At 43.5% G+C, this 17,432-nt stretch overlaps 1 protein-coding gene across 1 annotated transcript; it reads right to left on the bottom strand.

Annotated features, from left to right (window-relative positions):
* Positions 1–5,114: 5,114 nt before the first annotated feature.
* Positions 5,115–9,042, bottom strand: LOC124658246 (cysteine synthase). The gene is made up of 11 exons (XM_047196633.1): positions 8,951–9,042; positions 8,784–8,843; positions 8,585–8,694; positions 8,218–8,275; positions 7,038–7,301; positions 6,818–6,955; positions 6,652–6,703; positions 6,223–6,302; positions 5,926–5,985; positions 5,757–5,837; positions 5,115–5,501 (listed from the first exon to the last, which is right to left on the bottom strand). The coding sequence occupies exons 2-11, from the start codon at positions 8,826–8,828 to the stop codon at positions 5,412–5,414; spliced, it is 978 nt and encodes a 325-aa protein (XP_047052589.1). The 5' UTR covers positions 8,829–8,843; positions 8,951–9,042; the 3' UTR covers positions 5,115–5,411.
* Positions 9,043–17,432: the final 8,390 nt, after the last annotated feature.

The following is a 17,432-nucleotide window of genomic DNA, read 5'->3' as shown; positions in this document are numbered from 1 at the left end:
GCGGCCGGCTCTCTCTCTCCCCCCTCAAATCCCTACTCAAATCCGTTGAATTTCGTCAGATCTGTCCGTGGAGATCGTTCCCAACCCGTTCCTTGATGTAATCTCCTCCGTTCCCCTTCTTTTCATCCATTGATTTTGTGTATTTGGTTGAATCTACATGTGAAACCCTAGATGTGGATTTGGTTGATTTGAGGATGGATGTGGATTTGGTTGGATGTTAGGGTTGTTGAAGTAGGAGAAATGGTAGTGTGCTAGTTTGTATGGGTAGATTATGATGATTATGGTAACTAATGAACACATGTGTGTATGTGTTGTTCCCATAATGCTTGGGGATGGAAAGAATTGTTCATATTCATCATGTGGACAAAGATGCTTTCTTGAAGGGAAATATAGAGCCGGACCCGGAAGAGGTTGACTTGGTGTTTGACCTTATCCCTAGCTTTGCGGAGGTGGTAGCACAAGTGAGGGTTGAGTTGAATTGGAATGAGCCAAATGATGGTGTTGAGCTAGAGGGAAGACATAATGTGGGGTTTGGAATGCACACCCGTTGGAAGACAATGCGTATCAACTCCGAGCAACGTTGGTCCGTTTACAAGGAGACGGTGGCCGAGTCACAAGACAAGGCTTTGGAGTTGTTTGCAACCAAGACGGTTGATGCTCGTATCGAGCTTGACCTTAACCGACACTCCTCCCCCGTTCAAGAGAGGAGTTCATCACCCATGAGCCAAGAAGAAGCCACCCAATCTCCCATTGTCCAATCTCCCATTGCCCAACAACCTCCGTTGGACAAGGAGTATGACGAGCATGACGATGGTGATGATGGTATCGAGATGAATGACAACAATGTCGGTGATTTGGATAAATATTTGACGCAAGAGGAGATGGACCACTCCATTCCTTATTCCCGATGCTATGCGTCGGACTCGGATGTTGATGGACCCGAAGAGGAACTTGATGTGGATGGCTTGACGGCTAAGGAAGCCGAAAGAGCCGAGATCTTCAAGAAGGTAACCGGACGTGATATTCGGATACCATTGTTCCGTGATGTTAGTCTTGCGGATGGAGCCGTGGTTGATGGTGGCAAAAGTTTACTTCTTAGAGCTAGGACAATTTCCAAAAGAGATGCGGATGGTAGGACGGCTATGATCTCTAAAGGGCTCACGTTTGATACCTTCTTGGAATTGAAGATATGGTTGAAGGAGTTCTCGATTAAGCATCATCGCCCTTACATCGTTGTGCACTCGGACTTGAAGAAGCAGTACACGCTAAAATGTGTGGATAAAAGGTGCCCATGGGTTGTCCATGCAAGACCTTTCAAAAAAGGGCCCTCTTGGCACATCACAAGTTGTGTAGCCACTCACATGTGCCGGGGGCCGAAGCTTGATGGCAAGGATGCGCAGCCGGACCACCGTTAACTCACATCCGAGTTCATTGCATACAAGCTCTCGGCGGAGATATCATCACTTCCTACCATGAGCATTAGGTCCGTGCAAGATACGGTGAAATCCCGCTTTGACTACGATGTCAAGTATGGGAAGGCATGGAAGGCCAAACAAGCCGCATTCAAGATGTTGTATGGTGATTGGGAGGAAGCATACAACCGAGTCCCTAGGTTGTTGTTAGCGATGGCCGCAACTAACCCGGGCATGGTGCATGTGGTGGAGCCTTCCGCAACCAAAATGACATTGCATGAAGGTAAAAGAGTGAGGGTATTTCACCGTGCATTTTGGTTATTCCAGCAATGCACGAGGGCATTCGAACATTGTAGGCCGGTCATAGCCGTGGATGGTACCTTCTTGACCGGGCAATACAAGGGCACACTATTGGTGGCAATAGCAAATGATGCGAGCAACCATTTACTACCACTGGCTTTTGCATTTGTAGACATTGAGAACAATGAGAAGCTTCAGGCCGAACGGGACCGTCTATGGAGGGAAAAAATTCAGAGGAACTGCTAAGGAGGCAGACCGCATAAAGGAGGAAAGAGCTCAAGCGGAAGCTTCAAGGATGGAGGAGCGCCACCATTTCTTCGACTCCGTGGTTCAGTTGGCTCGGGACATAAGGGAGAAGGAAGAACTGGCGGAAGAATCTAAAAAGAAGAAGGCGAGGGGGAAGGGAGCCTTTGCCACGCAGTGATGTCCCTTTGGCTATGTTCTTGTTGTCAAACCTTTATGTTGTCGAACCATGATGTTGTGTGAAACTTGATCTTCTCGAACCTTCATGTCGCTGAACCTTATTGTAATTGGAACCTTGATGTCGTCGAACCTTATTTGTTATTTGAACCATTATGTTGTGTCGTACATATTCTGTGCAAGTCAATGTTGTATTCAAAACTATTGGAATATGGTAGAATATAACATGGTTTAGCACAAGTCAATGTGTGGCGCCCATGGCATAGGCGCCACATTGCACAGTGTGGCGCCCATGGCGTCGGTGCCACACATGTCAACTTATATCACCTTACACGTCGAAAACATCCAGGGGCTCCGGACGATTAGTCCTTAGCCGTTTTGGCGAGTCTCTTTGTGTGGCGCCCGTGCCGCCGGCGCCACATGCTGAAGTGTGGCGTCCATGGCGTCGGCGCCACACATGTCAACTTATATCAACTTTTACGTCGAAAACATCCAGGGGCTCCGGACGCTGAGTCCTTAGCCGTTTTGGCGAGCCCCTTTGTGTGGCGCCCGTGGTGTCGGCGCCACATGGTGAAGTGTGGCGCCCATGGCGTCGGCGCCACACAAACAGGGTCGCCAAAACGGCTAAGTCCCTAGACAAATGTCTTACAGTATGTTTTGTGCAAACATAACAGGATGTGTGGCGCCCCTGCCATGGGCGCCACACTTTCAAAGTGTGGCCGATGTGGGCGGCGCCACACATCCTACCACGTCGAATTCGAGCATACCTCAACGTCCAGGGCGCCACGTCGGATGGGAGTGTGGCGCCGGCCACACGGGCGCCACTCGGTCAGGTGTGGCGCCCATGGGAGGAGCGCCACACAAAAGGGTTAGATGGGTGAAATAGTTTGCCCGAGAGGTCAGTATGTGCTATAGTTTCAGAAAAGAGTTATTTTTGTGTAAATCGCCTACAAGTTCAGCCCTTTCTAATGCACATATTTTTTTTCTTCTTCTTTTTGACCTTACTTAGTGTAGTAATAATAAGTAGTAAGAGCATCTCTAGCCTCGTCCCCCAAAGCGGTCCCTAATGAGATTTGGGGCGCGCCCGACAAAATTTCGTTCCCAGTCCGACGCGGCCCAATATGGTGTCCGGCGACCCGAGCCCGTCCCTGCTACACAGGGCCGCTCCGTGCATGCCGAACACAACGAAAAGCGTGGCGGGCTCCCACCTGTCGGCGACCACTTCCATAACCGTTGGTTTGCGCCTTTTATTTCTCATCGCGTCTTCCCTCCCGCGCCTCCCACTCCTCCGCCGCCGCTTGATTTGCAGACCGTTTCGACGGCAGATCTCTTCTGAGCCGATACACAGGACGACTACCTTCGCATGAGTGAGTCTACTGCCATTGAGTGCATGTACAAATTTTGCCGAGTTGTGGGGGGAAAGTTTGTCAAATACTACTTGAGAGGGCCAACTGAAGAAGAGACTGTAAGGATCATGACACAAAATGTTGCGAGAGGATTCCCTAGGATGTTTGGAAGCATCGATTGCATGCACTGGTCATGGAAGAACTGCCCGTTTGCTTGGCAAGCTATATACAAAGGGCGCAGGGGATATTGCAGTGTGGTGCTTGAAGCTGTGGCAGATTATGACATGTGGATTTGGCATTCTTTCTTTGTCATGGCGGGATCACACAATGACATCAAGGTGTTGCAGCAGTATTCGGTGTTCAGCAAACTAGTGGAAGGTCATGCTCCACCATGCAACTATGAGATCAATGGCCACGAATATACCAAAGGATATTATCTAGCCGATGGTATATATCCAAAATGGGCTACTTTTGTCAAAACAATCCCGGCTTCATCGGGTCAGAAGAATTGACACTTTGCTTCGCGACAGGAGGTTTGCAGGAAGGATGTCGAGCGGGTATTTAGTGTGCTTCAAACTCAATTTGCAATTGTCCGGTACCCTGTTCTAAGCTGGTCTCATGACCAAATGTGGGAGGTGATGCAGCCTTGTACGATCATGCACAACATGATCATCGAGGATGACCGCAAGAATCATGTTAGGAGACATGTTGGTCCCTATGAGTGTCAGGGCCCTCTTACGGAGGTTGATTATGAGTTGTCTGTAGATTTTGCTGATTTCCTCGCAATGCACGCAGAGATCCGTGATATCAATATTCACAAGCAACTTTAAAATGATCTCGTTGAACATATGCGGAGGATCAAAGGATTATCAGCAAATGCCGCGACGCCTTGGTCTAATCCCATTTATTACATTTGTTTAGCTGTTTTATTATTTGTTGTATTTTAATTTGAAAACAATTTTGACAAATATATTTATTTGTATGATATATTTAATAAATGATTGTGTTTTCGAAAACCCTATAAAATAAGTTTGGGGGCAGCGTTTGTAGGACGTGGCTCGGGAGCGACGTCCCACAAATGCGGCATGAACAAAACACGTTCCCCAAATGGTCGATCCGGTGCCGGGGACGCTTCTGGAGATGCTCTTTCAAAGCACTGGAGATGCTCTCAAAGCACCCGATATTTGTGCTGAGCCAGCCTTGTCACTGTGTTGAAGCTAGGGAAGTTCTACTTGTATGAAATAAAGTACTAGAGCTGGTAGAAATAAAGTTCAAGTATCTACATGAGCAGCCACGTGCACAAACTCCCTCAACATGCCAAGTTGTCAGCCATGCCAATATCAGATATTTATATGCCCAGATGACATAAACATTATCTAGTTGCACATGGAAGGCCAACAGTAGTACTTGGTTCCTAGAATCAATGCAATGCATGATGTGTACCCCATTGTGGCATGGAAACAGCACTTCCCAGTACAGTCACCGGAGCATGAACATAGCCTCTGCATCACACCTTTTTGTCCTGTCAAGCCCTAGCAGCTAGCCGCAAGCAAGGACTAGGAACACCAATAATTCAGCACTACTGTTTGACATTCTATGTGAACTATTTTTTCCTACAAAAATGAACATTCTGACATGTAGGGCACCATGATACTTTATTTTCACACCGGCTTGACCACTGAGGAGTTCAATGTACAGGGGAGAGAGAGAATGCAAATTGGAAAACAGCAGAAGGTCGACACAAAGTATGAAAGTATTATCCAATGCTTGCTACACAAAGTGGAATTAAACTTGACACCAAAGCTTGATAGGACTTGTATGTCGGACCAACACAAGCAGAGACACCAAAGCTTTATTTCTGCCTGACTCCTAGGGACAGAGAGATCGTCATCCGAAAATAGTTCTAGCAGTTTCGCGGTTTAGGACTCGATGGTCACTCGACCACCATGCTCTCAGCCTCCTTCTTGATGGAATGGAAGAGCACCGACGAGAGGTAGCGTTCTCCGAAGCTCGGGAATACAACCTACATATAGTGTAAAATGTCAACCTTGGAATAGTGAAAATGAAATGACTGAAACAATGTGTAAATCGTTGCTAAAAGTCTCTCTTCACATGGTGGAGTATGTTAGTTTGCAGTATAACAGCTGAAAAATACAGATGTTTCCCTATAGGGCATGCAAACGTAAATCTGTTGTACTACATTATATCGATTTTTTTAGTGCTTAAAAGATTATGGCAGCATATGCTAGAAACTCCCAGGAGGAAATGTGTCACTTACGACAAAAAGTTTTCCTGCATTCTCAGGCCTCTGAGCAACCTTGATTGCTGCAGCCGCAGCAGCGCCAGAAGATATTCCAACCTACACACATTTAGATTGTCAATGGCTGAGGCAAATATATGATTCTGCATGATCCATACGGACGATAAATGTCGGACAGAAATCCCACCAGCAATCCTTCTTTCAGAGCAAGGGACTTGGCCATCTCAATAGATTCATCACTTGAAACCTGCCAAACAATTTGAATGACCAAAAGGTTACACAAGGTAAAAGAAGCAGAGCAGTATGTAAAGACAAACAAGAAATATCCATCAAACTTCTAGTATCTTTTCCAGAGTACTATTAGACAAACTTCTAGTCTCACAAGAGAAAGGTAAAAGTAGCAACTAAGCATAACAGAACGTGGCACAAAATTGCTCATATAATGCCTTCTCTACAATACAACTTAATAAAAGATGAAACTCACTTGTATGGTTTCATCAATGATGTCAACGTCCAAGACACCAGGGATAAAACCAGCTCCAATTCCCTGGATCTTGTGTGGCCCTGCTTACAAGAATTTGGGTCTCATGAGTCCAGAACAGGCAGTGTCAAGAAACAAAGCAGAGTATTTTTGGTGCAAACTGGTCCTGAAGGTTCCTCTTCCTAACTGGGATATCTTGCTTTTTATCATGAGGTCGCATTTATAATGGTTAAGCATCTGATAATTATTACTTATATTTCAAACATATTGACAAGATATAAGGCAACACAAAAGGGAAACTCCTAATGAGTTTTTTCTTAACTTCTAGTAAACGTGGGGGAAAAAATTAGTGCGATTACTCCGAAAACAAGCACAAGAGAATGAGATGAATTATTTGAAGAAATAGAGTATAGTAGAGAAGCAAAAGATTACCAGGCTTTCCACCATTTAAGACAGCACTCTCTGTCGGCTCCACACCATATAACTAACATAAGGAAACACAATCAAATCAGAAACTACTTCTCGTACATGAAGAATGATGAAATGTTGGTTAGTCAAAGTTGCCTGCTACCGTTGTAGCATAATTGGTAGTGCTTACTTTAATATTAGGATTTTGCTCTTTGAGGTATCGTCCGGATCCAGTAATGGTACCACCTGTCCCAATGCCAGATATAAGGCCATCAATTTTCCCTCCTGTGCCTTTCCAGATTTCAGGCCCAGTTGTCTCGTAGTGAATCTGCACGAGATATTCAAATCTGAGAAGTGGCAACTCGAGTATAAAGATGGTCTTCAAACATAAATGATAAATTGTGCTGCACCTTTGGGTTAGCAGCATTCTCGAATTGCTGAAGGATGTACGAGTTGGGTGTCTTTGCTGCCAGCTCTTCAGCCTTTTTGACAGCTCCTTTCATTCCCAAGAGTGGGTCAGTAAGGATCAGTTCAGCACCAAAAGCCTTCAATATGATTCTCCTCTCCATACTCATGGAGGCAGGCATCGTAAGTACAAGTTTGTAACCCTTTGCAGCAGCCATGAAGGCCAGTCCAATGCCTGTGTTTCCACTGGTTGGTTCAATCAGCACACTCTGGCATTCATGTGGAAAGCACAAGATCAGCAAAACCAGGTCCTAGCATTCTGATATTTTTTTAGTATAAATGTAGTTCTGCTAGCAGCTTGTAGAAAAAGCTCGCTACCAAATAAAAGATTAATACTTATTAGACTGAATCAAATGGCTAGATTCACAGTTATAATGTCAAGCTTGGTAATAAGGGGCAACATACCATCATTCATCAAAAACATTCTGAAATATTAAATAGATAGGTTCTACGAAACCTAGTTGGAAAGCTAAGCTGAACCAATGAGCTCATGGATAGTGGACATAAAATACTTAGGCCAAGCATCTTCACAAGTCAAACAATTAGGAGTAGGAGAAAATGAATAATACCGGCAATCAGAGCCAGATACATGAACATTAGACTCTAGACACTGCCAGATAGATTACTCAGATATAAATGGTCAAACAGCATACGTGAAGGAACACAAATTGGTCATGCCAAGTGAGTCATGCCGTAATTAACTACTGAATTCAACTGGAAGAGACTAAATTCCATTGACTTGTTGTACGTCTCACCCTCAGCCTCCTTCCTTTCTGAGAATACATTTAGTTCTTTTAATAAACCAGTGTTTGTGACTTGTGATTTTCTACCACCACACTAAATCTACAATATAAATCACATTCTTCAGCAAACCGGGCTCATGGCCATGCACAGTAATGCAGCCTACGCATGTTTCCGACCGCCCGAATACCTTTTGTGTTCTCTACTGAACTGAAGCCAATCAAGTTACAGGTAATTCAAACCAAAATCACAAGTGATAATTGTATTCCAGGAAGAGGAAATAATTGTTTGTAACACCAAACCACTCCCAAATGGTATAAACTATAAAACAGGGAAGAACAACAGTCAAAAGGGGGGGCTGAGTGCCGATTTGATTTTACTCACCGTGCCTGGGGTTATGAACCCCTTCTCCTCTGCATCAGTGATCATGCTGTATCCAATCCTGTACAAGCACAAACACATCAGCATACAGAAGAAATCTTGAGCTCCAATCTTCTTAACAAAACAAATTACAGAATGATGAACCAAAATCACCTATCTTACCACAGCGAACACACTGAAATAGGAAGCCTAACCAAAACTCTGGACTAACAAAACACGGATCGAAACTAACAGCCACATCACCTTTCAACCAGAGCTAGCAGGAGCAACTATACTGACTGTCACACATAGCCCAAGCCAAAGAGATTCTAAAACAAGGGAGGGAGGGAGGGAGGGGTCTATTAATTAGCATAGCGGCGGCGACACCCACCTGTCCTTGACGCTGGAGCAGGGCTCCATGGACTCGAGCTTGGCGGCGACGCGCGCCACGCATCCATGGGTGACCGTGTTGAGGTACACCAGCGGCGTGTTCCCGATCAGCTACACATCGGAAAACAGAGTACGCAAGAATCAACCACCTGCCTTCCAATCCAGCGCGGCGAGAATCGGTAGAGGACGCGGGCGCTCACCTCGGTGACGTCGTTGGCGATCGCCGGTGATGACGCCTCCCCCATCCGGCCGTCAACAAGCTTCGCAGAAAGAAAAATAGAAATCAATCAATCAAGAAACAAAGAAAGAAAGAAAGAAATTCTGTCAGTAACTGCAAGAGGAAAGGGATCCTGTCAGTCATAGTTACCGATCTGGAACTCTGGCAGGGAAGTGATTCTCCTGGAAGCGGCGGCTGCTGGAAGTGGAGCAGGAGCTGGAACAAGAACTGGGCGGAGGCGGCGAGATTTTATACAGGCTGAGGTTGGTGGTGGTGGCGGAGAAGGGGAGAATGGGACAGGCCTGGGTCCGAACGCCGGGTCTACCGTGAGCCGTGACGCTGCGGGTGGGTCCGGGCCGAGGTGCGCTCGAAGCCTTGAGGCTGCTCGCTGGTGCACGTGGACCGGGCGTTGGCACGGCACGGCGGGGAACGGCGTTCGTTGAATCTGGACGGCGTTCGTCGGGCCAGCGTCCAAACACGGTTGAGTGTGAGCGAGGGGGAAAGATGGGTATAATAAAAATGAATTATATCATGTTTTACAATTGACATCTTGCGAAGATGATGAATTTTGTTCTTGGTTCAAAAAATATATACACTTGAGAATTTTTTAGGAGCCTAGACCGATAATTCAATAGTATCGCTGTCGTCAAGGACAAGGCCGAATGGATTGGTGGGCACGTCATGAAGGGATGAATGGCTATGTGCAAACAGGGTTGCGTCTTTGGAGATGTAGGTTTTGTCTTCAGCGATCAACATCGTGTGGACAATGGATAATTATTCAGGTCTAGAAGTATTTTGGATTGTGAAGATTACCATCCCGTAGATTGAAAATTCAAGATGTTGTTGTTCCTAACTAGCTAACATTGACTTGAGAGTTCACCGGCGATTTTTTGGGGTCCTATTACTCTACCTTTCTTTCTGAACACTTGTTAATTTTTTTTATGGATTAAGAGAAAAAATTAAAATAGATTTTATGCTTGGTGACATCACAAAACCTCATAGTACATACATCGATCATACTGACTCATTATGCATTATGCAGAAGATATGATGATGACGTACATTGGGCACCGTAAATAAGATAACACTTAGGATATGTAAACCCCGGTCATAACTCAAATGTCCTGAAGTGGATGAAATAGTAAGCTTCCATAGCCCTCACTTGCAAGCTGGAATACCTAAAATTCACACCGGTAAAAAGGAAACGCTAGAATTTTCTTGCTTCAAGCTTTCATAAACCTTACTCGCAACATGCAGTGGATGAAGTAGTAAGCTTTCATAAACATTACTCGCAACCTGAAATACTCAAATATCCTTTCTATTTTTATATAGAATAAGTTTGTTTTATACCTCGTGAGCAACCATTAATTTTATGGTTAGTGTGGTGGTCTTCTCAACTAAGGATGCCAATTGACCACCCTTAGGGTGTTCTCTAGCCCTATTTAGCTCGATCAAATGAACTAAATTTACAACAAATACATCCCTCCTAAAAATTAGATTGAAGTAGAGGGTCGAAGGGTACCCTAGGAGCCGGAAATTTTCACCTCTATCCACAACCCACCAAGGATGAAACCCTAGGTTCGATGCCTGAATAATCTCACTTATGCAAATCATTCTTGATGTGTAAAGGAATGTTATAGCTGATAGTAAGATGTGTACATTAACTTCGGCAGTCTTGAAACTCCACGACTCCAATATTGATTATTAACTTGTAAGTGTGTCCGTAAATAAAATAATATTTAGGACATGTAAACTCGGGACATAACTCAAATGTCGTAAAGTGGCTGAAGTAGTAAGATTTTTCAACCCTCACTTGCAAGCTGAAATACTCAAAATTCACACCGGCGAAACATAACTGCTACGATTTGTTTGCTTCATTATAATATGCAATCATAGCCCTTACTTGCAAGCTTTCATAATCCTTTCAAGCCGAAGTGGATGAAGTAGTAAGCTTTCATAACCCTTATGTCACTCCTTACCTTACCTAAGACCCCTTCGGGATATCTTTTGAAAACCTTTTCTCTGAAAAGAAAAGATGTTTGCGATCCCTTGCCCGCTCGATTAAAGAAAGTGGGATCTGGCCTTGCATTTTTTAGATAGGCCCCTCTCGCAAGCTGAATTACTCAAGTGAAAATTTTCTTTTTTATACAAAATAAGTTCGATTTAAACCTCATAAGCAATCATTTTAATTTTACGGTTAGTGTTGTCATCTTGTACACAACTAAGGATGCCAATTGGTGAACCTTAGGGCACTCTCTGACCTTATTTTGTTCAACAAAATCAACTAAATTAACAACAAACGCATCCCTCCTAAAAATTAGATTGAAATAGAGAAGGTCGGAGGGTACCCTAGGAGTCGAAAATTTGCACCGCCTATATCCACAACCCACCGAGGATGAAACCCTAGGTTCGATGCCTTAATAATTTCACTTGCGCAGATCATTCTTGATGTGTAAATGAACGTTATTGATGATAGTGAGATGTCGACATTGACTTCGGCAGTGTTGAAACTCCACAACTCCAGTCTTGATAGGAACTGTGTAAGTATGTCGACAATGTGAAAAAAAAACATAGTTGTAGAAATGCTAGGAATGACACCCCTCGATTTTTTTGCGGTTCTTTATGCCGTGTACGTGCAAGAGTGGATAAATAATTCATTATTTCATATGCTATTTTGTTGAATAGAAGGAAAACAAATTCATACTTGGGTGTTTTTTTTATATGTTCCTAAACAATAGCATTCCAAAGGCTGGCCATTATTTCCCAATTTCTCTCAACCTTTGGATGTGAAAAACCAGACTAAATGAACAAGTTAAGATTTCGAGGGTGTTTTTGCCTTAATCATGTGGCTTAAAAAAAGTTATAACACAAGTAAAGTGTAAGGGGAATGGATTATCGATAAACAAAGGTGTAAGTATCATCAACTAACATGATCACCTGTCCATGCAAAAAACAAAAGATAAACCAGTTTATCTAATTACTTTAATATTCTCACAGTTAGATGAATTTTCGTGGGTTATCATTTTGCACCATTCTTATGTGCATCCATGGTTTGTTTGTTTTGTTCGGAAGGCCCTTAATATAAGACCACATTTGAAAACGGGGCTATGTAACGGTTCAAAAACATCAGTGTTTATTTTTTCCACACAAATTTTATATACACATCATGAGTGCTAGGTACCTTCATCTCTCTTTCGACCATGTTTCTCGAATTTGGAGAGGATCATCCAAGATCAACCATATCATATCCTGACATCGTCCTTGTGCCGGACAGGGAATCTTTTCAGATAATATTTTAGATTAGATTGCCAGTTCTTGTTGGCCCTACAATTTTCGAGGGGCCAATGACCATATGCCCGTACAATCGTATCACATAAATTGTAATCATCATTGATTTTGGTGGCAGCATGTGTGGATATTATACACGAAGGCCGATCGACGAGATACACGGTGCAGTAAAATTTGGCTCCTTTCTCTCGCCTACGGCATTGTTCACGTCGCCGTCTTCCGGTGCCCGCCGGTTGCCGGCAGCCAAATCTTCCACCGTCGCTGAATTCCACATTAGCTGGTTCAAATGCTTAGCTTGGATGCATAAAATTTGGTCTTGAATTGATGAATTGAAATTTGCACCTCTAATTCAACCGTTTGGTTACGCGTGAAATTAAAGACTAGAAACCGGGGGCAATTCCAGTTCAACTCCGCCCACATGCGTTTTCTTCAATCCACAATACGGAGGGCGAGAAAGCTCCTTATTTGCCTGAAATTTGGGTCCCGAAGAAACCCAAACCGGTACGACGTGAGCTTCTTCTTTCCGAAATGCAAGAGCAGACGACTATGATCAGAACTGGCGAGCGACCTCCCGAATAAGTTGCCGGAGGCGCGCCTTGTCTTTCCCACCCTCCGCCTTCCCAGGGGCGGACCCATAAAATATTATATGAGTAGGGGCACTCTTTGTAAAAGTTTGCAAAATCTGAAGATATTTCCTTCAAATATGAACAAATAATAAAAGGATTCAAAATTTTGAGGGGGGAGGGGGGGGGGGGGGGCTATGCACCCACTCAGCTACACTTGAGTCCGCCCATGCGCCCTCCTCCATCCTCTCCCTACTCCGGCATTGATGCGTGCAATTAACACACGTCCGTTGGGAACCCCAATAGGAAGGTGTGATGCAGACAGTAGCAAGTTTTCCCTCAGAAAGAAACCAAGGTTTATCGAACCAGGAGGAGCCAAGAAGCACGTTGAAGGTTGATGGCGGCGAAGTGTAGTGCGGCGCAACACCAGGGATTCCGGCGCCAACGTGGAACCCGCACAACACAACCAAAGTACTTTGCCCCAACGTAACGAGTGAGGTTGTCAATCTCACCGGCCTGCTGTGAACAAAGGATTAACCGTATTGTGTGGAAGATGATTGTTTGCGAAGAACAAGAAAGAAGAAGTATTGCAAGTAGATTGTATTTCGGATGTAAAGAATAGACCGGGGTCCACAGTTCACTAGCGGTGTCTCTCCCATAAGATAAATAGCATGTTGGGTGAACAAATTACAGTTGGGCAATTGACAAATAAAGAAGGCATAACAATGCACATACATATATCATGATGAGTACTATGAGATTTAATCGGGACATTACGACAAAGTACATAGACCGCCATCCAACATGCATCTATGCCTAAAAAGTTCACTTTCAGGTTATCATCCGAACCCCTTTCGGTATTAAGTTGCAAGCAACAGACAATTGCATTAAGTATGGTGCGTAATGTAATCAACACAAATATCCTTAGACAAAGCATCAATGTTTTATCCCTAGTGGCAACATCACATCCACAACCTTAGAACTTTCGTCACATCGTCCCGGATTTAATAGAGGCATGAACCCACTATCGAGCATAAATACTCCCTCTTGGAGTCACAAGTATCAACTTGGCCGAGCCTCTACTAGCAACGGAGAGCATGCAAGAACATAAACAACATATATGATAGATTGATAATCAACTTGACATAGTATTCAATATCCATCGGATCCCAACAAACACAACATGTAGGATTACAAAGAAACGGTCTTGATCATGATAGGCAGCTCACAAGATCGAGCATGATAGCACAATTAGGAGAAGACGACCATCTAGCTACTGCTATGGACCCATGGTCCAGGGGTGAACTACTCACACATCAATCCGGAGGCGATCATGGCGATGAAGAGACCTCCGGGAGATGATTCCCCTCTCCGGCAGGGTGCCGGAGGCGATCTCCTGAATCCCCCGAGATGGGATTGGCGGCGGCGGCGTCTCTGTAAGGTTTTCCGTATCGTGGCTCCCGGTACTGGGGGTTTCGCGACGGAGGCTTTAAGTAGGCGGAAGGGCAGGTCAGGGGGCGTCACGAGGGACCCACACAACAGGCCGGCGCGGCCAGGGGCCAGGCCGCGCCGCCCTAGCGTGTCGTCGCCTCGTGGCCCCACTTCGTTTCCTCTTCGGTCTTCTAGAAGCTTCGTGCAAAAATAGGACCCTGGGCGTTGATTTCGTCCAATTCCGAGAATATTTCCTTACTAGGATTTCGAAACCAAAAACAGCAGAAAACGACAGAATCGGCTCTTCGGCATCTCGTCAATAGGTTAGTGCCGGAAAATGCATAATAACGACATATAATGTGTATAAAACATGTGAGTATCATCATAAAAGTAGCATGGAACATAAGAAATTATAGATACGTTTGGGACGTATCAAGCATCCCCAAGCTTAGTTCCTACTCGCCCTCGAGTAGGTAAACGATAACAAAGATAATTTCTGAAGTGACATGCTATCATAATCTTGATCAATACTATTGTAAAGCACATGAGATGAATGCAGCGATTCGAAGCAATGATGAAGATAATGAGTAAACAAATGAATCATATAACAAAGACTTTTCATGAATAATACTTTCAAGACAAGCATCAATAAGTCTTGCATAAGAGTTAACTCATAAGCAATAAATTCTTAGTAGAAAGCTTTGAAGCAACACAAAGGAAGATATAAGTTTCAGCGGTTGCTTTCAACTTCAACATGTATATCTCATGGATAATTGTCAACACAAAGTAATATAACAAGTGCAATAGGTAAACATGTAAGAATCAATGCACACAGTTTACACAAGTGTTTGCTTCTAAGATAGAGAGAATAGGTAAACTGACTCAACAATAAAGTAGAAGAAAGGCCCTTCGCAGAGGGAAGCATTGATTACTATTTTTGTGCTAGAGCTTTTCATTTTGAAAACAAGAAACAATTTTGTCAACGGTAGTAATAAAGCATATGAGTTATGTATAAGACATCTTATAAGTTGCAAGCCTCATGCATAGTATACTAATAGTGCTCGCACCTTGTCCTAATTAGCTTGGATTAACACGGATTATCATTGCATGACATATGTTTCAACCAAGTGTCACAAAGGGGTACCTCTATGCCGCCTGTACAAGGGTCTAAGGAGAAAGTTCGCATTGGATTTCTCGCTTTTGATCATTCTCAACTTAGACATCCATACCGGGACAACATAGACAACAGATAATGGACTCCTCTTTTAATGCTTAAGCATTCAAAAACAGTTAATATTCTCATAAGAGATTGAGGTTTTATGTCCAAACTGAAACTTCCACCATGATTCATGGCTTTAGTTAGCGGCCCAATGTTCTTCTCTAACAATATGCATACTCAAACCATTTGATTGTGAAAACCGCCCTTACTTCAGACAAGACGAACATGCATAGCAACTCACATGATATTCAACAAAGGTAAAAAGTTGATGGCGTCCCCAGAAACATGGTTACCGCACAACAAGCAACTTATTAAGAAATAAGACACATAAGTACATATTCTTCACCACGATAGTTTTTAAGCTATTTTGTCCCATGAGCTATATATTGTAAAGGTAAAGAATAGAAATTTTAAAGGTAGCACTCAAGTAATGTACTTTGGAATGGCGGAGAAATACCATGTGGTAGGTAGGTATGGTGGACACAAATGGCATGGTTATTGGCTCAAGGATTTGGATGCACGAGAAGATTCCCTCTCAATACAAGGCTAGGCTAGCAAGGTTGTTTGAAGCAAACTCAAGTATGAAATGGTGCAGCAAGACTCACATATAAACATATTGTAAGCATTATAAGACTTTACATTGTCTCCTTGTTGTTCAAACACCTCAACCAGAAAATATCTAGACTTAGAGAGAACAATCATGCAAACCAAATTTTAACATGCTCTATGTAGTTATTCATTAATGGGTACAAGGTACATGATGCAAGAGCTTAAACAAGATCTATATGAGCACAACAATTGCCAAGTATCACATTATTCAAGACATTATACCATTTACCACATGCGGCATTTTCCGTTTCCAACCATATATCAATGAATGAGGTAGTTCAACTTTCGCAATGAACATTAAAGATAAAGCTAAGAACACATGTGTTCATACGAAACAGCGGAGCGTAATATCTCCAATATAAAGGATTGTGGGATCCGACTTTATTCAAACAAAACAAAAATAAAAACAAACAGACGCTCCAAGCAAAGCACATAAGATGTGACGGAATAAAAATATAGTTTCATTAGAGGAACCTGATAAGTTGTCGATGAAGAAGGGGATGTCTTGGGCATCCCCAAGCTTAGACGCTTGGGTCTTCTTAAAATATGCAGGGATGAACCACGGGGGCATCCCCAAGCTTTGACTTTTCACTCTTCTTGATCATATTGTATCATCCTCCTCTCTTGACCCTTGAAAACTTCCTCCACACCAAACTCGAAACAAACTCATTAGAGGGTCAGTGCATAATTCATATATTCAGAGGTGACATAATCATTCTTAATACTTCTGGACATTGCACAAAGCTACTGAAAGTTAATGGAACAAAGAAATCCATCAAACATAGCAAAACAGGCAATGCGAAATAAAAGGCAGAATCTGTCAAAACAAAACAGTCCGTAAAGACGAATTTTAAAATGGCACCAGACTTGCTCAGATGAAAATTCCCAAATTGAATGAAAGTTGCGTACATATCTGAGGATCACGCACGTAAATTGGCAGATTTTTTTGAGTTACCTACAGAGAATTCTTCCCAGATTCGTGACAGCAAGAAATCTGTTCCTGCGCAGTCATCCAAATCTAGTATTGACTTTATTATCAAAGACTTTACTTGGCACAACAATGCAATAAAATAAAGATAAGGAGAGGTTGCTACAGTAGTAAACAACTTCCAAGACTCAAATATAAAACAAAGGTACTGTAGTAAAAACATGGGTTGTCTCCCATAAGCGCTTTTCTTTAACGCCTTTCAGCTAGGCGCAGAAAGTGTGTATCAAGTAACATCAAGAGACGAAGCATCAACAGCATAACTTGTTCTAATAATAGAATCATAAGGTAACTTCGAGAACCAACCTGTGGTTGGATGGTTAGGAGGGCAGTGGCACCCCCAGCCCACCAGAGTTCAAATCCCAGATTTGACACTTTGGTGTCTCATAAAGGCGGAATATTCTTCAGTGGGAGGCGACGTTCCCGTCGACAGCGAGGCGCCTGTGGTGACTTCATCAATCTCAAGACCCGCCGGATCAGTTCTTCAACGCAGTCTCTTGGAGGTGCTCATAGGGGTAGGGTGTGCGTGTATGCGTT

Source organism: Lolium rigidum, chromosome 5 (assembly GCF_022539505.1).
Source record: "Lolium rigidum isolate FL_2022 chromosome 5, APGP_CSIRO_Lrig_0.1, whole genome shotgun sequence".
NCBI classification, from domain to species: domain Eukaryota; kingdom Viridiplantae; phylum Streptophyta; class Magnoliopsida; order Poales; family Poaceae; genus Lolium; species Lolium rigidum.
This window is presented reverse-complemented; position numbering and strand designations above follow the sequence as displayed.

What these genes read in the sequence shown, in the direction of transcription:
- LOC124658246 (XM_047196633.1), bottom strand. Translation starts at nt 8,828, where the DNA reads ATGGGGGAGGCGTCATCACCGGCGATCGCCAACGACGTCACCGAG. An exon ending in AGCAAAATCCTAATATTAAA is followed by an intron (nt 6,704 to 6,817) that starts GTAAGCACTACC and finishes TCCTTATGTTAG; the next exon opens with TTATATGGTGTGGAGCCGAC. An exon ending in TCATTGATGAAACCATACAA is followed by an intron (nt 5,986 to 6,222) that starts GTGAGTTTCATC and finishes ATTGTTTGGCAG; the next exon opens with GTTTCAAGTGATGAATCTAT.